The sequence below is a fragment of the Idiotropiscis lumnitzeri genome, chromosome 1 (assembly GCF_059441095.1).
Source record: "Idiotropiscis lumnitzeri isolate Australia: NSW breed Sydney's pygmy pipehorse chromosome 1, RoL_Ilum_1.0, whole genome shotgun sequence".
Classification (NCBI taxonomy): domain Eukaryota; kingdom Metazoa; phylum Chordata; class Actinopteri; order Syngnathiformes; family Syngnathidae; genus Idiotropiscis; species Idiotropiscis lumnitzeri.
In genome coordinates, this window is record NC_142391.1 from 35,925,475 (window position 1) to 35,945,885 (window position 20,411).

Here is a 20,411-nt window from a genome sequence, read left to right on the forward strand (position 1 = left end):
GTATATTCCACAATTCAATATTTTCTTTTGTAGAAAATGTGCTTTATTTCCCATCCTTTCTCATGGCTGCACGCAATAAAATATACAAGACACGTGAGTAATTTGGCAACACATTGCATTTTTTAATAGCTTAAAAAACTAACAAAGCAACACTGGAGAAGCAAATAGTTCTTAGGTAAATATATATTACACTTTGTGTTTTTTTTCTTTTTTTTATAAATGCTTACCCTCTGTACAATGATCATCAGGTTACATGATTAATTTTACAGTGACATTGTCATAAATCTCTTATAGGAAAAACAAAGGATTGTTTATTAGACTTAATTCTACAGCCGGCGATATTTTTATATTGTTGTTCAAAGCAGGAAAGTTGTTAAGAAACAGCTAACAGCGTGCTAATAATGTGTGCTGTGTGTTTTAGAGACAAGACACACTTTTTTTTTTTTAGATTTTTAAAACAGAATTTGTCTATTAGACTAGACACACTTCATGTTTCTTTTTTTTTTTACATATACAAAATATGAAATTAAAACTAGATAAGACATTTACAATCAATATGATGAAATCAGTGCATGTGCTAAGAGATTTTACTTTTGCTTTTCCGAGAAGCCTTATAGATGGCACAAATTGCCCCTTTCTAACTTGGTAACCTTTCTAGAGAGTCATGTTGCTTCTTCAAACTTCAAAGATCTGAAAAAAATCTGAGACAGACATTTTACGGAAAAATTAGTCATCGATTCCACAAAATATTGGAAATTCATGTGAAATTATTTCAGCGGTTTGTGGTGGTGTAGTGGTGGCGTAGTGGTGGCTGAATGCAGGACACTAGAAAGAACAGTCCTAATTCTGGAAAGAAAAACTAATTTGCTGCAGGGGCAAATAATTGTGGAGAAAAATCATTCTTTGCATGTCTTCAGCATTCAGTCTTTCTTTTGCTGGGTTTATATTTAAGTACAAAGCCAGTGCAACACACTCATGCACTCATGCAAGGAGGTGCGGGCTTCTCTTGTATTCTTCTCTGGACATGGAAAAGGGGTGAACATGCATGTCCGTCGTAAGATAGGTGATGAGGGTGGTTGTTGAGTTCTCCTCATGCCAATCCACGTGAATGTGATCAAACAAGACGTCAAACTGGTGTCACATAATTCCCTGGGAAAGTCCCAAAAGCCTGAGTCCTTTCTGACGTACCTGTAGCACACATATTGAAAATATGCATCACATAGAAAAAGTAAACTCACAGTAAAATTTCCAATATTTCATGTTGTCCGCTTGATGGTAGCATTGACACGTCATTTATTGAATGAGGTCTAAAACGTTTGCACTTTGGTACTCACCTACAAACCAGCCATCATCACATTTCTCCAATATTTTTACAATGTCGCCTTCTTTAAGTTCCAACTCATCTGCATTTTGTGGTTTGTAGTTGTAGACAGCTTTATACCTGAAGGTACATGAAATCAACACAGTTACGACACTGCCCTCTTTTATTCGGGTGAAATGAAATCGCCGTAAACTGTATTACGGTTTACGTTGCACCGCTGTGGAGCCAGCAATGTTTGCCACTTGTATAGATGGGAGTGGGTTGGCGCTGGGATTAGACAGAGCACCCTAGAAAGAAGAACAAATATTCAGGAATGCAAAAGTAAAGCAAAGCACATCTGAACAGATGTGAGCATGCAGTCACTTTCCACAGGAGGCAGTGAGGGCAAACCTGTGAGGAATCATTGTATCTAGGAGTGTTCACTGTAGGCCCCCCTGTGCTATGTGCAGATACTACTGCAGAAGCAGAAGGTGATGCAGAGCTGAAAGTGTTGTGGTTGGCAGGTGAAGCAGGTTTGGAGGAATTATGCGGCCAACGATTGGCAGATTCTTTGGCTAGAGACGTCTGAACTGGCGAGTGCGACTGTGGTGTTGCACCGTAAGGCAGAGGTGAAGATGGATTTTGTGGGGAGTGCTCTCGTTTGGGGCTGATGCATGTGGGGCTGAAAGGGGACAATGGTGACTGCAGGCAAGGTGAGTGGAGAGGGCGTCCTGGACTCTGGGGTCCAGGAGACATAGGAGACATGGGGCTTGTTGAGTAGTCGTCCGTGCAGTATTTGGTGCGGGGCATTTTGTTGACCTGAACATAGCTGGCAGGGAAGATGCCACTCCGGTTAGTCCCTGAGATTCTCCCCTCCAGCCACTTGTCATTGACACATCTGGTTATGCTTATTACTTCCCCCTAAGGAACAGAATAGACACAGTTACATTTGAAACATTCTATACTTAATCTGTCAAATTTCACATACCATTGACACAACAAAATATCAGTGGGGAAAAATTGTAAAATTCAGTGACACAAAAAGAATACTGTGAGTCAAATTCTCTTACTCTGAATATTTTACTTTGACGGGTGGTTGAATTCATTTATATGGAATCATTACAAAGAGATTTTCTAAGCCTTCAATGACTTAAGCCAAGGCTTGGAGCATGTTTTTAAAGTTATTCCAGACATTGGGTCATATTTTGGTGCCCAGCGCCAAGTGCATGAGTGCAGCTCCTCTCATGTGTTTTAGAACAGAAACTGAGAACACTATTGGACATGTGCACTATAATTTGGTGTCTCATTACTTAAACAGACGTTCATAGGCGGGTGTTGGTACTATCACCGGCAGGCGCGTAGGCCACCGAAGGACCCCAAACCCATTTAGCAACCCGACCGCATCGAGTATCGGCATTGCTGCTAGGAGAAGTTAGACCATTGAACTTGGCTTTGGTATTATGCATAACTGTTTATAATGAAATTGCCTTCGTAACACAATTAGTATTTATTGCATATTATAATTCTTGATAAAATATTTGATGAATAATTATCTGTAAAAAAGCCCAATTCTAGTCACAATTATTTTGAGTTTGCATAGTGCTCAACAGCGCCGTCTTGTGGGGAAAGCCCAACTGGCCCCAAATGCAGAGATGTCACTGCAGTCAGCACCATCCGTCCCTCCATTATCTGTACCGCTTCTCCTCACAAGGGTTGCGAGGGGTGCTGTAGCCTATCCCAGCTATCTTCGGGCAGTAGGCGGGGGACACTCTGAATTGGTTGCCAGCCAATCGCAGGGCACACAGAGACGGACAACCATCCGCGCTCACGCTCATACCTAGGGGCAATTTAGAGTGTCCAATCGGCCTGTGATGCATGTTTTTGGAATGTGGGAGGAAACCGGAGTACCCAGAGGAAACCCGCGCAGGCACGGGGCAAACACGCAAACTCCACACAGGACGGCCGGAGCCGGAATCGAACCCTCGACCTCTGCACAGTGAGGCCATCGTGCTCACCAGTTGGCCATAGATTTAGAATTCAATATCAACAAAGAATAAGATACACTTTCCATATCCGAATAATGTGGAAACTAAAGTGAAATGTGGTCAAAGTTTTGTAATCATTGTAGTATTGTATTGTATTTCATTGAATAAAACCTTATAAAGGTTTAAGCAACCTTGCTAACACCAATTCCAGTCATTTTAGCCATAAGAGAATTTGTCACATAAACACAGATGCTGTCTCATGTATACAGTACTCACTTTTCGAAAAGGAAGCTCAACTGGAAGGTCAGCATTGAAATTATACAGTGCTACTGCTTCACCATAGTCCAGCACCTGCACGCTAGGAGGCTTCATAGGCGTTGGCTTCTCAGATGGAGGCAGAATCTGTGACGGGAAATGTAAAAAGCTCAGCTCAACTACATTAAAAGACAAACCCAAAAAAAACAGCATGACCTCAGAGTCACAATAAAGTCTTTTTTTACCTCTACATATGTGGTGGGGAAGATGCCTGCTCTACCATGATGTTCTCCTTCAAACCAGTTGGCGTCTACTTGTCTGTGGATGTAAACAATGTCTCCCTTATGCAGTGGGAGCTCCCTGTGTGAGAATTTAACAAGAAACAAGAGCCCCAATAGGTTACAACACCAGTGTATCTAGAATAGCAGACCTATAAATCAAATACCGTGGCCCTTCTCTGTTTTCGAGCAATTCTGTGCATGATTGGGCTTTGTTAATGTTTTAAACAGATTCATGTAGGAACTCACCTTTGCGACTGAGCCTGGAAATTGAATTTGGCTCGAGCTGCTTTCATCTGAAAACCGAAAAATGACTCAATATTTCATTGAAAAAAAGATGGCAAAAGTACTGGGAATTTTCAAAAGGATCCACCTTCTTTTCCTCTTTCTTAGGCGAGCGCTCCATGGTGTCATTGGAAGAAGAAAATCGATCTATTGAGTAAAGTGATTAGAGGAACCTAAAAAGTTCTCAATTTACTGCATTATAATAAAAGGCAAGTCGGATATTCAAAACATTGACAACATGCTGAAGCGAAGTAAATAGGCTGATCTCATATCACTAAAACAGCAAAAAAATGGAATAAAACAAATCTCAAACGAGGATTTTCAGCTCTACTTCCTTTTTTTCCTCCTCCCACACCCATACACAGTTCATCCACCTTTTTGTCTTACAAAACCACCATTCGAACATGAAAAGTCTCAGCAGCAGACAAAAGATGCAATGGAATACAATCATGGGACCACATATTAAATTACGGCGCAATTCGAGTCAGTCACAAGAGAGCTCATTGAGAGTGTACAGTCTTGTGGTGTGAAGTGTTGTATTAAACAGCAGACCATGAGAAATACCCAGCAAATGCGATTGGCATGAACAGCTCATTAAACACTGAAACATTTTGATAGACTGACTGGAATGAAGAACATTATTTACCAAATGTTGGAGCGAAGACTGATGAGGGGCCAACCGAGTGATGGATGGGCTGCTTGGGCGCAGATGATTGGCTGAAAATAGATAATTATGAGGTATGTTTTACTACATTTTTAGGTATCTCGGTCAGGGGCAATTTTTAGGAGTAAGGCTGGAGGTTTGAGGCCACATGGGTACAGAGAAAGCGGCCGGGGGGCGGGGGACTGACCGTCAAAAAAGGGTCAAGTGCCCAGCTCTGATTTTTCAGTTGCCATCATTTGTTCAGCATTTTTTGTTAGACAGTTTGACAATATTAGTAAAGCTTTGAGAAAACGCTTTGGTAGCGTCTCCAATATTTTTTTCCCCAGTCATTTAATAAAAGAATTAAGAATTATACTGCATGCAGAGAATTTTTTGTGTTGTTGTGCCAAGTTATCAAACGGGTATTATTTATAATTAACAGTCAATCTAACAATGATGATCATTTCCAGTTTTGTACTTTACATACTTTACATACGTGTATTCTTTTGCTTCCAAGTAAAGGAGTTAAATCAGTACAAGAGTCTTCTTTAAAATTATATCCTAAAAATAAGTACAGAGTATGAGTACTAAGCCACCTTTGCTGCTTTGTAAACTGTAATAATCTGGACGAATAAGTGAAGCTCTGTTTACTTTCTAAGACTATTTATCTATATCATAAAAACCAAGAATCTTCATTCAGTCATGTTTAAGCACTGAGAAACTTGTATTTCAATGAAGTTTTAAGTATTTCAGAATGTCTTTGCAAACAAACAGTACCACATGCGTCGTGTTAGCGCCAACAAAACACGTCAGTGTGACAGGATGTAGAAAACGGACTACTTTTTGTCACTTCATCTTGTAATTTCACACATCCTCAGCAACAGACTCTTTAAATAATGCCACTGAACCACAAGCCTCAAATGGTCAGTCCCCGTGAACCCGATTTAGCAAACAACAGCGAGAATGCATTACACGCACGGTTAGAAATGCGGAATGCCGTCTGAAGTTGTAAATGTACTGTACTTAAACCTGTTGAAGTCCTTTCGAGGAAGAATCTTTACATGTAATAAATTTGGATTGACAAGTCAAGGAGAGGGGAAAACAATTGCTCAAAGTGAAGCGTCTGATTGTTGTTATATGGTTATTGATCCTGGTCTTTGTATTACTCTGGAATTGGTTGTCACAGGTTGACTCAGGTCAGGAAGAGCATGAATGAATACAAAGGCTACATCAATTTTAAACTATTTTAAATACCAGATGCTAGATGAGTTTATCAGGTTTTTTTTCAAACATGCAAAATAACAATCTGCTCTTTGAGTAAGTGAATGACAAACTAAATGGATTTCATTGGAATCTGACAATTCTTCTTTTGCTCAAATTCACAAATTAAAAGTAAGGCAATTGTAGTTTTGACTCCTGCGGTTTATTTTTTCAAGTGGTCACAGACCTGTAGTTTGTGTTTTCAGCCCTTGCAGCAGTCGCCGGGTCCTTTGCCCTGGTCTCCTGGAAGCAGAATACACTTGGATCAAAGTTTGTTCCCTGCAGCCTCCACTGCCTCACAGCTTGGAGGAATTCTTTGAACAACATATGCAGGCTACACTAAGGTGCTGACCACTCCCAGGGGGAGTTAGAAATCAACTGGGTCCTAGGCTCCTTGGCTCTCAAACAAGTCCACTCATGATTTCAAAACATTCAGAAACAGGAAGAGCAAGACATCAGCGCAGGCAGGATCATTTCCATAACAATCGTTGTACGACAGAGAATTTGAGCGCTCCGTACAAATACGGCAGGCATACATAACCTTACTGAGGTGGGAGCGTGAGGTGGAGGGTGGGGTTTGCAGGCAGATGATTTAACGTGCAAGACAGGGAGGTGATTCTTTAACTGTCATCCAGGTCAGGACACACAAGAAACATAGCCAAAAGTAGCAAGCGGTGAGGCTAACACAGTCGAGATGGGAGGGGTTGGCTGTGTTCTGGGGGCTAACAAAGAGTCTTCAGCTGAGACAGTCAAGGTGGGTTTGGGGCAGGGGGGGGCTCAGTACCTCACCCCAGCCTCGACGCTGCTGCTTCTTCTGGGACAGTCTCTTTTCCAGGCCCTGGATATCTGAGTCCAACTCGGCCTCAAAGCGACTCAGCTCAGAGACCAGACTAGCCTGAGCCCAGGTAATGATGTCACAGTTGACGTTGGTCATTTTGGAATTGTTCTCGCAATATTAAACAAGGAGATCGCTCACCTCAACTGAAGGAGACTTTGACTTTTCAGCCTGGTTTTTCGGCGACCGGTAACCCTAAAGCAAGAAAAACAGCATTGATTTAAAAGTGATTGTTGATTCATTCAGTCTTCTTTGAACACATCACACACAAATTGAGTAGGCTATGCTTGAAGCCTCATGTATGAATTTGGTGAACAGCAGTCCATAAATAATATATACGTATATTATCACTAATAAATGGGGCGGGGGCGGGGGGGGGCGCCTCATGGAGAGATAACTTGAAAATAATTTGGGTGATTATTAGATTGATAAATATTTAATATATTAATCGCAGCATAGTATATTGCAGTGTTTTCATGCAGAGCTCGTTTTATCAATTGACAATTGTTATTTAATTTTTTTATTTTGCCTCATCACTGTCTAATTGTGTAATTCTCAAAATTATCATAGATTAACATGAAATTATTTGCTTTGAAACAAGAACGTGAGCACTTTTATTTTTTTAGTACCCTTCCTTTCATCAATTTTCTATGGAGATTGTCCTCAACAGGGTCACCTTCTGAGAGCTGCCTGTGAAACAGGTAACAGCACAGGTGGTGCTGTTAAAAGTTGTTTATGTTGTGATTAATGAAACTGATAAGACTTTTTACTTTACAAGTGAAAGTCCTATAATGTTACTTGCAAACTCAATACAGTTTAATTTAACAAGTCAAATTCCCATCTGCTTCCTGTCATGTGTTACTGCTACAAATATTTGTTGGCAAAAACCTGAAACGTCTTTCCTAATTGGATGCCAAGACAATCATCCTCTCATTCACAGAGCATACAGTCACCGTGAAGCACCTGACTCTTTGCAGCCAATTGAAAATGGGGAGAGTTAAGCTGCTCCTCAAAACGTTAACAATTAACGCCATAATACAGATCACAAGACACCTCAGCTCCTGTGGGGTGTGGGGGCGGGGTTTGGGGAACTTAGATAAACACTCCTTTTACTCATGATTGCATACACAGGGCTTTATATGCACTAAATCCAGAGGATTTTTTAAGAGCACAAACTCCCTCTAGTCCTTGAAGAAAAGTCTTATCTGGCACAATATTAAATATAAAGCCTATTGGAAAAGAATGTGTGAATTGAACAAAGTTTATTGGAGCGTTTGAAAGGAGCTGTTACTCATTAGCTTGTTGTGACAAGAGCACAAAGACAGTACTGGTACGTTAAAGAATAGAAAACATTCAAAGTTGCAAGTTTATTGCAAAACAGTTTTTAATACGTGTGAGACGTTGTACCTGGCTTAGAGAAGAAACATCTTTTTCAGGCTCAAAGTCAAATATGCTCTTGGGTTTAAGCTGCTGCTTCCCTGGATCTGACAGCTTGCTGACATCCTGGCTCCTGAAACGTTACACCCAAGTGGATGTGCAAACACACACACACACCATGGGCAGCAATTTAATCATTGCCTTATTGTAAGTGCTGCGACAACAAATCCCAACTTGCATCCCACCCCACCCCCCTAGCCCTGACACGAATGTTGGCTTTCTTTAAGATGAGGCGTGTCACAGAGAGGTCTGAGAAAGTGTCTACATTTTGAATTCCACTGAAACCTAAATAGAAAATGCTTGTGTGTTCTGAGTCACAAGCTAAATTACCATAAAAGATACAGTGAGTGGGTGACGTCATACTCTAATGAGATACATTTTGTTCACACCAAGTTCAAATCTGTTGAGAGGTCCCCAAATCCCCACATATAAAAGCAGCATAAGCGAGAAGAAGAGGGAAATTATATTAAGGCTTGAAACATCATGGCACTTCAATGTAACATGACCCATGAGAGATCGTCAGGTGTCTCAGTTTTATTATAATTGGTCACAATATGATGTTGTTAATCTATTTATGGCTGTGAATTAAAGTAACAGGCAAAGCAATTAAATGCTCTTCCACTAGATGGCAGAAGGTCCTTAATTGAATTTGTTAGCAAACAGGCAAACTTATCATTTCAGTATACTTTGTTTGTTTAGTTTGATATTTTTTATATATTCAACTGGGTGTGAGCGTTACTGGAAATCAGCTCACCAGTCAGGCAAGGCTCCATGTGGTGTCAGCCTGAAGAGATATTTATCACCTTCTTCATCCTCTGTGCTTGCAGTGGCCTGAAGGCCTGTAGACCCATTTAATTGTTGGTTAAAAAAAAAAAGGTATGACATGATTAAAAAAAAAATGTTACAATGATTGAAAACAATGTTTACTATGAACTACAGATGGACATAATACTAATTTAAACGATAAAGAATTTATATTGTGTGAGCAAAAACATCTGGAATTTTGAAGAAACTGGTGCATACAACTCGGCTGCATGCAAACAACAGTGGTGGTGAGACATTTATAGCCTCAACTAGCTTGCAACATAAAATCAGCAATGGGAAGTTAAGCAACATGAACTACAACATATGTTGACTGTTTTGGGAACTACTCAAACGCTTGAAAAATATTTTGAGAACCTACAATGAACTGATTAAATAACATGTAATTTTCCCCATTGCTGTCGAAGAAAATCTCGTCAAAATCTTAGATGAAGAAACACTTACATGTAGCCGACCACCTGTCTGATTCATCCTGCTCACACTCTGTTAAAAAAAAATGGGAGGGGGGACCACACATCATTAATTCGATTCTAAAATCATTTCAAAGTCATCGACTTTATGGCTTATGATAGGAACTTCTTTTTTGGTTTATTTTGTTAATGGTGCTCACACTTGCCAGAATTTCCGAAGGCAATAAAAAAAAACAATCATCATTGAATATGTCATCATGTCTTGTACTGTCTGTATCTTTTGTACAAAATGAAATTCTGTCAAGGACGAGTGTGTGAGAGAAGGAGGCGGAGCAATCATACCATCTGGCTTCTTATGTATTTGTTTGAACATGCTCTTGTACCAGTCTCTGGGCTTGTTTACGCTCTAGTGGAAGAAAAAGAAAGGAGGTATGGAGGGTGAACAGATATTTGAGCTACAGTACAGCGGCTATTAATTAAAAGGCTCATATCGGAATTAAATGACATGGAAAGCAAAACTATAGTGAATTAAAAAGAAGTCTGTATTTTGAAATGATTATTTCATCTTACAGATCTGGAGGCAATGGGCATCCCTGTTTCATCCACTGGGCCAATTCCAGAGAATTTGATGAGTCTTTCCTCCCTTGTGGGTGAAGGCTGTACCCCATTGGTGAGCCCCCCTGGGTGACAATTGCAACGTTAGTACTGCGTCAAAACGTTTTTGTTGAAAACAGTATTTTCATCCAAACGCCCCAAAAAATTAAGCTCAAATTTACCATGTGAAGGGCCATAATATGATCCGAAACTGGGAGTCGTAGGGCCATTTCCATTGACATCAGATGCCTTGAGATAAATGAAGATTCATCAGTGTGAACAAGGCGTGACTCCATAACACCATCAGCCACAAATATATGGCCAAGTAAAGATAAGCGGCAGAGATAATGGATGGATAAATGATTTGTAGTACAAACCAATAAATACTCTAATAACGTAAAAATGCGCAGTACTTGAACAATGACTAAATTGGACGTCACCGTGGAGATTGTGTGCCCACTGACTGAGATGCGCTGGACACTGTTATATTGCAGTTCGGTATAATATTAATGGTTTCAGTTGTGACACGATAGTGCGAAGAGATAAATTGAGGAAGTCCCCACGGGAGGTTTCGTAACACCTACTCTTCCAGCCACGGATAAAAACTGTTATGCTATATTTGTCCACATGGAGGGGCACCTCTCCTGACAGAAAATAGATTTCCTGCCATTTCATTACTGACTATACCTTGAACTCTCCAGATGGAAACCTTGCTGAACGTAAGGGACTCAGAGGAGGAGTTGGCAGTCCAGGGGAGATGACCACGTCTTTGGTCAGATCTGTAGATGTTATGAAGTGCTGATGAGAAGGACCCCGAGGCTCCCTGGCGAAGCCATTCGGAAAGCCAGCCTCTTCAACGAGCTGCCATAATAAAAATAAATAAGTAAATAAATAAAAAAATGAGAACTATATGCATGAAGAAAAACAACAAGTGAAACTTTGCCCTTGTCAAAAAAAAAAAAAAACTCCATGGAAAGTCATGTAAACAGAGCTGAGCTGTTCCCCAGACAAAAATGGAAGAAGTGCATCAATTGAATAGGCCCCTAATTTATTTAAAGCAGGACTAGTGGGCATTGGAGTTCCACCCACTTCATCATCTCATTCTGCCACAAGTACAGAAAGAACTCATTGAAGGTGCAGAGCGGGGGCACAGAAACAGGAGCGGACCATTATGAGCCTATTAACTCCCTATTCACCAGGCCGCTCCTCATCCTGCAGCCAAGGGGTGGAGTTCGGCAAGAGAGGTTGAGAAGGGGTCACAGATGTCAACCCCGGTCCAACAGACTGGCTGTCCTTTTACAGTCGCCATGGTGATGTTTTTACTGCCGCCAAACGATGGTCAGTCTGGCTCTACGATTGGAACTTTTGGATTAGGTGATTTGCTCTCTGTGTGTGGTTGCTGGGGGTCATGGGAAAGCTCCACTGCTTCATCGTGGCGCCATAACTCTTACTGGCTATAACATTAGGCACAATGCAATGGGATACAATTCAAGAACCCAACCAAAAATGTGCCTGAGGTAATGGTGTTCAGTTTTGATTGACTGATACACACTTTGATGTTTTCTGTGACTTCTTATCACCTTTAATCTCTTGTGTAGCTTCTCATTCGACCGGGTAGGTCTAATGAAGGGTCCTGTTTTTTTTTTTCAATTATTATTATTATTATTATTATTGTTATGTTTTTGATGAATTGTGAAGCTTGAGATAATTTTTTTCATCAACATACAGTTGCAACACTTGTTAATGTCAATACTTAAAGCTCTGTAACACCAATTATACAATTGAGAAACATTTTACCTGCGACTGCATGTGCTCACTTGTCTCTTCTTGTGTGTCTGAGTCTCTCCAAATGAAGCTGCATATAAACAGAATTAAAGAAAATGTCATTATACATGTTGAAGCACATATTCTCACACTAAAATGAGATGCTATCATCAGATGAATCTTTTATTTGAGTGTTACTTTCATTGAGCAATACAACCCTGACATCCTAAAATGAGTGGGACAACTTTTTAAGTTTCATAATATGAAACTTTAAAAAAAAAAAAACGGTAAAGAAATTTAATGACCATGAAAAATGAATTAATATAGTTTAAAAAATTAAAATTGATGACAGGGAGTTATTGTCCTGCATACAGTCCTACTTTGGATCAACTTGAAATCCAAAGTTGTCTGAGTCTTGCCGGTCTCACACCTTAATATTGATGCCATGTTGAGGCCATGTGACAACATGTGACGTCATCGCAGGGCCTCAATTGCCTCACATTTTGTGTCTCTTCGGACGCACTGAATTTCTGGCAGAAGAATCTGGCCTTTTAACTGTGGCATCATCATAATTCAAGTTTTACATCCAGTCAGAGTTGACAGTGTTCCATCATCGCACCCGAATTCCCAAGGAAAGTTAGCATCATTTCTTGTTGCTTGGGGAAAATCCACCCACAACAATGACTGTGACTCACATCAGTTCCCAGCCATCCAGTGTCAGAACAAGCTGGACTGTTGAAGTAGGTCGGTAAATGGCTTCTAATGAACTATCCTCTCAAATTTAAGATTTTGTCAAATTATCACATGCTGTGGAAATTAAGCAGCCACGCAATCGTCTACAGTGGCCAATATGTGACCCCTGAATGGCAACATTCCCGTCCAAATAATGACAACATTTGCTGTGGTAGAGCAGTCATTCTTTCTCTGACTACTCTGGGATTAATGTCAAATGCAGCACAGCACATTGAGGGTCTTTGGAGAAGGCAAGATCAGCGTTGATCTTGGAAGTTTATTGACAATTTGACTGTTCTAGTGTAAATGACGCAAATGCGTAAGAAAGTCAAACTATGAGGGTGGGAACACAACAGACTGGGGGTGACCCAACGAAGTTTGCACTGATGAGTTTTCCGTATGGAATTTGCAGCTTTAAGGATTGTGGTCAAGTCTGTGAAAACAGAAATGGACCGCACGGAACAAGGGATGGCGCTGTTGTGGGTCCGAAATCTGTACAGCCACAGTTAACCCCCTCAAACATTTTATTTGATAGTCTAAAATATATTTATAGTTTTCTCAGCCTCCTATGTATTGGTCAAGCTCCTCGTCACCCTGGAAGAGGGAAAAAAAGTGCTGTCCCTGCACAGAGTCCAATGGGGTTTTTTTTCTTTCTGGACAACAATGTCACTTTATCAGGCTCGTGATCTCTTTATAAATGTGGTTACATAACAGGGCTTTTTTTTTTTTTTTAAATACATTTTCTGCTCAGAGATGAGAGATGGATTTTCATTGCCCAAAAATAATCACAGCCAGCTCATTATCTGTTCAACAGAAAACAATGCACACTAAACACATAACTTAATCAATTTTGTGTTGGACACAGTGCAGCGTCACTCTCAGCAGACTGCAACTGAAGGCCCATGACCACATGAGTGATGTACTGACATTCGCAGAAAATAATCTCTGCACAAGGCTTGCTGGAATCACAGTCCATCATAGCTTTTTTTGACCAAAAGCAAAATTAACATTCATTTTAAAGCCATCGGAAATGTGTCACAATTCTTTTTCATTTATTACTCTCGGGCTCCCCCTATGATTACAAAGTAACTTATTTTACTCTTGGAGCATTATACAACCACCCATCCATTTTCTATTGCACTTCTCCTCATTCGAGATTATGCAAGGTGCCTTTCAGAAAGAGGCAGCATGCAATATAGTCTGGTCGAGAGAGATTCACAGACAACAATTCACACTCACATGCACGCCTACAGAATAGTTTGAGCCTTCAATGAACCCTAACATGATTTTGGAATGTGGGAAGAAGCCAGAGTACTGTGAGAAAACCCACGCAAGGAGAAAACATGCAAACTCTGCATAGGAAGACCTGAGCTGAGATTCAAACCCCTAACCTTGAGGCAGACATACTGGCCACGACTTTGCCCTCTAATGACACTTTTGTAAATTCAAACAGTGAAAAGTAATTTCTCCATCGCACTTTTAAGGACAGTGATAGACAGTATAGTATTGCTAGGAAGGACATGAAAATGATTTTGAAGTTAGTACGATAATCTTATTCCATATTATTCATTGCTTTACACATTTCATGCAGGCCAATTTGACTCCACGGGTGAAAGTAAACTCATGTACTCATATGCGCCTCTCATTTCTCAGGGGGTCAGCGTCCAGCACGGCATGCATTTGCCTCTTGAGCAGGAATCAATGCTTCCTAATAAGGAAAAACACCCAGATGACATCCTAAAAAACAGCCAAGTGTCTGGTTTTGCCTTTGAATGCCCAGTGAATTCTTATATAATGACTGAGTATCAAGAGCAGATGCAGAGCTGGAGTACGTTAATCCCCCACTATGTGAAATTTCTATTATCACCCCTGGATCCGTTTTTAGGATGGAATAGAAAAGCACCATAAAAGGTCCAGGTGCACCACGGATGAAGTTAAAATGAGCCGCTTGAGATAGTTTTTGCAAACCAGACTTCCTGCTTACTATCTGCAGCTCAGTCAAAGCGCACCCGTGGTTTTTCTTGGCATAACACCGACCATGCAAGATGAGAAACTTGGAGTATGGTAATATGCTTCTGTCTACAGGAAACTCTTCATTCTGTTTCGGTGAGGAATGGGCCAGATGTTATAGGAAAGACTACAAAGGAAACCTAAGTAGGAATCTACAGAGCTCCAGACAAGTAATACAAAGGCAGAACCATTTATCACACATCAGAATTGTGACTCATGGGCTAACTGTGAAAAAGTCTTAAACCAGAACCTGAAAAGGAACCAGACTATTAATAGAAGTGGCTCAGTTCAGCAGGTCAGTGGACTTCGGCACACCCTTCGGAGATTGTGATCAGTGTTATTTCATCACAGCGCATCAATGATGTAATGCTCGCACTGGTCAACAGCAAATTTTCATCAGCGATTGTTTTATGTGTTCCTAAACAAAAAAAATTTTACGCTGGTTTAAAAAAATATTAGCTTTTTTTTTGTAGTTTAACTGGCTTTTGAAACATTGTATTTTTTGTGTTTCTGTTTGACTAATAAAAGCTAACCCAATACGATTAATGTCATTTGTTTGGAAAAAAAATCCACCTGTTGCTGAACATAAGTAAACCTTAGTTCATAAATATTCCTAAATATATAAATATATATTCCTTACTATCCATCCATCCATTATCCACACAAAACTCATTGAAAGACATGCACGGTGTTGACCCCTAAATTTCTCCAACATGATGGTGAACCAAAAGGAAGATAATGATTTGTGGTTAAAGGGATGATCCCGTCCTCATAAATCATCTACACAGCCAAGTGATGATGTGAGTTGAGACAGAGATCTAAGGTGCTTAAGGGGACAAATAAAACTGCCACTTGCTTGACCCTTCCACAACCTAAGTCTTGGACTCTGCACAAAGTTAATCATTGACTCTATCAGGTGAAGCTACTGCACACAATCTGGTGAGTGGAAGTCTTGATCCATGAAGGTTACTGACCAAAACCAACAGTGTATTTCTTGAGATGGAAATAGTCTTTCCACTTTGGCCTATGTGCCGTATTAATAAACAGCACTTTACTCAATGCAAAATCCAATTGTCTATGTTTGTATATTGTACCATGATTATTAGTGAAAGTGAGATCTCTGTCACATGCACAATGAGAAGATACACACAATTGTTGGTACTCTCTTGTCACAGAAAGCAAAATCCACAATGATCACTGAAATAAAGTCATAATATATACAAATATACTGGAAGTTTACTATTGAAAATGTTCATATTTGTTTATATATTATAATATTGTACATGTTTATGACATTGTACTAACCAAAATAACTACATCCCATTAACATAAAAGGTTATTGGGTAGTTTAAATAAGGTCCTCTCATTCTTTCATTCAGCAGCTGACCTAACATAGTTGTCTAACTGATGGAAGCATACATGATGATGAGATGTTAATGAGCCCCTTTGGTGACCGCTTACTTCCAAATGTTAGGTGAGTCAGTCTGCAATTATGTGAGAGGTGTTCCAGGTCCTGCAAGAGTGACGCTGTGCTGTACTAACCAACACAGACGGAGCCCATACAAGGATCCGCGGCACAAGTTTATGATATGTAGTTATTGGGGGATACGCTCATTTATCAGGAGAGGAGTATTCGCCTCCTTGTATGGTGCTTCTCCAGTGTGAGCAGCAACAGTACTGGAGTGTTTTTCTTGTCAACAGAAAGGAGCTCCGAGGCTCTAAATCAAAGGCACTAAAACAAAACACCTGAAATGAAACCTGAAAATCCTTCCAAAATGAGTGAAAAAGTGAGGACAGATGAAACGACAGAAACTGCAGATATATTCATTTCGTCAGTTTAGACCACTTAACCTGTTCAAGGTGGGGCTGGACAGCACAAACAGTAAATCGCAGGGCGAAATAGACAACTATTTAGTCTTCATTGTTTTTGGAATGTGGGAGGAAGCCACAACCTCTCCATTGTAAGGCAGACGCACTAAACAAATGCTCAAATGTGCGCTACTTTTATTTTCCTGATTATTTGCCATTAGATGTGATCATTCCATCCGTCAGTATTGTCACCTCCTAAATTGAGGAGTGTAACATCTAAAAGCCACTAATCACTGTATAATCTGCTCCTTCCAGCTTCCGGGAACAGCTTGAGCAAGGCCTAGATCCTCAACACTTTGAGGAGAATGTTACAAATCCTCTTGGCTGTCATTTCACATATCTAAAGCTGATGGTGTATTGCACATATGGGAGCTGACAAGAGGACCTTCTGTAATATCACAAAGGGAATCAGAGGCCGCTGTGGAAATTGATCTGACAGTGAGGGGAGCCTTGGGAGTGATGCTTTAAGCCCTGTAACCTGGGAAAATATCCTTTGAGTTGCTTTTTCAACGTCTCACAAGCAGACAGGAGCGGATGTGAGGAGTGATGAGACTTGTTTAAAAGTGCACTGCAACCGCATTCCATTGTTTACACACTCCTGAGTTGGTGTTCTAATCCTACAAGTTGGGAGCAGCCGGACAGGTTTCTCAACATTTAAAAAAAAAAAAAAAAAAAAGACGTCTAACAACTCAACAGTGATGCATTTCTACGAATTAATCTTTAGGACAAAGAGTGTACTCACCACAAAACTTGACTGCTCTCACTATATATTCCAATCGCATCAGAATATAAGAGCCCTCTCTCTGTATTCCTCTCTTCCCCCACCTCTTTATCTCTGTCTCTCTCTCCCTCCCAAGATTTCGCCCTGCATGCCTCTGGAGAAGACTTCCCAGATGACAAGCATCACCATAGCAACCCCTTCGGCCCGGCTCAAAAAGCACTCTGTTCTTGGCTTGTCAGTCCGGGGCACCTGACCCTGCGAAGAAGCCCTTTTGTTGTGATAAGGTGCTATTTTACAGCCTGGGGTTAACCAAAGGCGAATGAAAATAGTTCATCACCTCCACCTCCCGGACACTGACCAGTGACTCTGTGACACCGCCACTTAGTATCTTTATCTGTCTTGTAACTCCCTCTCCTTGTGTGTGGGTAAAGGCCAAATGCACCAAAGGAGGATGGGAATTCTTTCTGTTCGGCTGGCACATTACTTAACACCACGTCATCCACTTTTGATAAAACAGAGTCTCCCATGAGCTCACAAAAGCAAGACTGGATGATAGTTGGTCCTTCTGATGGCAATTTGTACATTTACCCACTCCAAATTCCTGACTTGAATGCGCTTGGTAAGATGCCATCGCCCTTGCTCACAATGTTTGCCCAATTAAAACTTGGCTTTCCTGTTCACCCACACATCACCAGGTGTACAAAACCTAAAAAATTAGCTTACTGAGAGGTTTGTGTTGGCCTGCATTGCACTTTCTAACTCCATGCCGCAGCCAAGTGATCCAGTTACCTGTCACAATCTGATTGCTTTCTTTCTCAGGTGCACTTTCATCTCTAGAGCAATAAACGAAAGACATCCAGGAGACTTGTATTTGTTGTAACATTCTCTGTGTATTATGTTTGGTTCGAGGCAGAAAGTGAAGGCCTCCATTATTTTAATAATTCAGTGGTCAGGCTTGATGGTGCTATCCAAGGCAGATATCTATTTACCGGGCCTTTGTTAGTTGAGCCTCTGTACCTGAGAGACAAGTATGCACGGCATTGCCACTCAAGTGTGTGGATTGGGGCAATAACATATATCCCGCCATGAACAGACTTTGTCCCCGCTGTGAGCACATCTAACACTCTGTCACAATGTGGCAAATCATGCAAGAGGTGATTGACACTTTGACCCTGGGCGTCACAACACATCCTAGTTCGTGCCATACCTTTCTGTGTTTTCTTTTTTGAACTAAGTCAGCAACTTCCGCCGGGGCTTTCATGGTGACCTCCAGACACCCGAGACTCATGTTAAAAACTGTCCATTAACTTAAAATGTGTCAGGTAGTGGAACTCTATTATTGTGCCGAGTACCAGTGTAGCGCCAAATGTGGTCTAAATTTGTACGTATGTTAAAGTGCATGTAAATAAAGGTGGCCTGTGTGATCAGTAAATTTGCAGTTTATTTGTTTATTACTATTCTTAATTTCTTTTCGTTGTTGTTGTTGCTCATGGACTGCTCCACACAATTTATCAATAATATATATATATACACTAGAATGCCACCTGCATGGTCTGGTTGACAAACACACTTTCTGAATAGACAAAGAGAGCCATTTATTCAATGTAGCACAGATGCCACAGGGACATGAAATGATAAAAACAAATTCCTGTCGCACCTCCTTCAAGCTCCTCACCGAAATGTTACGGAATATTTTTTGGCATGCGTCACTCCTCCGCAAAGTTCAGTGGACACTGTTACCTTTTGCATAGTCCAACTAACCAGTAAGCCATCAAATAGCAATCCAAACAACACCTCTTGCCTTTGCAGGTTCTTGCTTGGTGATTGTGAAAAAACCTTAAAACGTGCTGGAGGACAAAGAGGAACAACTAAAAAGAGAGGTGGATGAGAAAGAAAGCCATCTATAATAAAATTGCTGCTCTTATCAATGCGTATGCAAGTGATTCATTTAATGCCTCGCCAAATAAGTAAATCCCGTTAAGATGGAATCTCATGGTGAAAGACAACCATTCACAAACAGACGAGCTGTTGCCACACAAAATGAGATGTTTTTATTATTTAGACAGCATTAACTTTCTAAAGGAAGAGTTTTGTTGTTGTTGATCATTCCCATCCAAACAGTCTACTTAGCCCACCGAGTTTATGTCAACAATTGGCGACTGGTCTCATTTGCTTTGACATTGGCTGTCAATCAATAGTAAGCCGCAGTTGTGAGTTTTACAGGCGCAGGTGAATACACCTTGCCGAAAAAAAAAAAAAGTTACGTAATCTGAATAATTTATAACGCCCTATTAACGCCACGACATGTCCATGAAAACCACATGATAAACTTGATCAAACGTGTGATGTCATTTACGAGAGTCCACAGGTACAAAACTGTCACGCGAACAGGTACCACTGGTTAGAAAATCACCACAGTTGTTTTCTCTGTGTCACATCTTGTTCTCTGAAGTAGCACTGAAGGAATGTAAGCATGAGAACCAACATGTAAGCATCCGGGTGGATTTGTTTTAGCAGTAAACAACATTTTGCCTCTCCATAAATGTCCCACAACGATCCTTATTAAGCCTCGGGGGACGTTCGGTCTGGTAAACAAATACAATTTTTTTTTAAATGCATAAAGATGAATGAACATCTGCTTTCTGAAGCTTTTACACACACCACTCCTGATAAACATCAGGACAGTCACATTTTCTCATAAAGTGTTGTGAAACTTCCTACTTAGACATTTCCATAGAATTGTGATACACTTATTGTTGACTTTGTTGAGAGTGAAAGCAATCAAATAAAACTGTTCTATAAACACGGACAGCACTGATAATGGGGCTCGTCCTTTGCTCCTTCATTCCCATTCAGAAGCAACATAATAAAGCACTAGAATGTCATCATTTCTTTTTATCTCTAATGACCTGTTCCCCGTTTGTGGTCAAGATGTGTGCAGTACTTACAGACGAGTGCGGGCTGACCGAGGTCTCCTCAACACAGATGAGTGAAGGAAGTGAATAGAAGGAGAGGGAGGGAAGCTCTGTTGCCTTTCTCTCACTTTCTCTTGTGCTCTGTCTCCAACCAACAGCGTGTCTTTATCCTATGTTGAACCCTCCAGCGTGGCTCTGAAAGTAGGCGAGGGCGGGTAGGCGTTTGTGTGTGTGCGCGTGCGTGTGCGTGTATGGCTTATGTTTGTATGTGTGAGTGTGAGCACATGCTTCAGAGC

The 20,411-nt window shown here is 40.7% G+C and overlaps 1 protein-coding gene across 5 annotated transcripts; it reads right to left on the minus strand.

Annotated features, from left to right (window-relative positions):
* Positions 1 to 98: 98 nt before the first annotated feature.
* sorbs3 (sorbin and SH3 domain containing 3) lies at positions 99 to 20,315 on the minus strand. 5 transcript variants are annotated; one of them, XM_088298455.1, is made up of 21 exons: positions 20,149 to 20,315; positions 11,902 to 11,959; positions 10,792 to 10,965; positions 10,287 to 10,353; positions 10,081 to 10,190; positions 9,853 to 9,916; positions 9,545 to 9,583; positions 9,033 to 9,117; positions 8,249 to 8,351; positions 6,983 to 7,036; positions 6,791 to 6,901; positions 6,194 to 6,249; positions 4,750 to 4,820; positions 4,192 to 4,250; positions 4,068 to 4,114; positions 3,786 to 3,900; positions 3,562 to 3,687; positions 2,120 to 2,221; positions 1,523 to 1,608; positions 1,335 to 1,441; positions 99 to 1,188 (listed from the first exon to the last, which is right to left on the minus strand). In XM_088298455.1, exons 2-21 carry the CDS (start codon positions 11,911 to 11,913, stop codon positions 1,127 to 1,129), a joined length of 1,650 nt encoding a protein of 549 aa, XP_088154581.1. In that variant the 5' UTR covers positions 11,914 to 11,959; positions 20,149 to 20,315; the 3' UTR covers positions 99 to 1,126. The 5 variants fall into 5 exon arrangements, with proteins under 5 accessions (XP_088154581.1, XP_088154567.1, XP_088154551.1 ...); XM_088298441.1 differs by having other exon boundaries at positions 99 to 701; positions 1,712 to 2,221; XM_088298425.1 differs by having other exon boundaries at positions 1,712 to 2,221.
* Between the last annotated feature and the right edge of the window lie 96 nt (positions 20,316 to 20,411).

Coding starts and splice junctions, on each gene's coding strand:
- sorbs3 (XM_088298425.1), bottom strand. Junction 4,115..4,191: donor CTAAGAAAGAGGAAAAGAAG/GTGGATCCTTTT, acceptor TTCGGTTTTCAG/ATGAAAGCAGCTCGAGCCAA. Junction 3,901..4,067: donor TTCCAGGCTCAGTCGCAAAG/GTGAGTTCCTAC, acceptor ATTCTCACACAG/GGAGCTCCCACTGCATAAGG.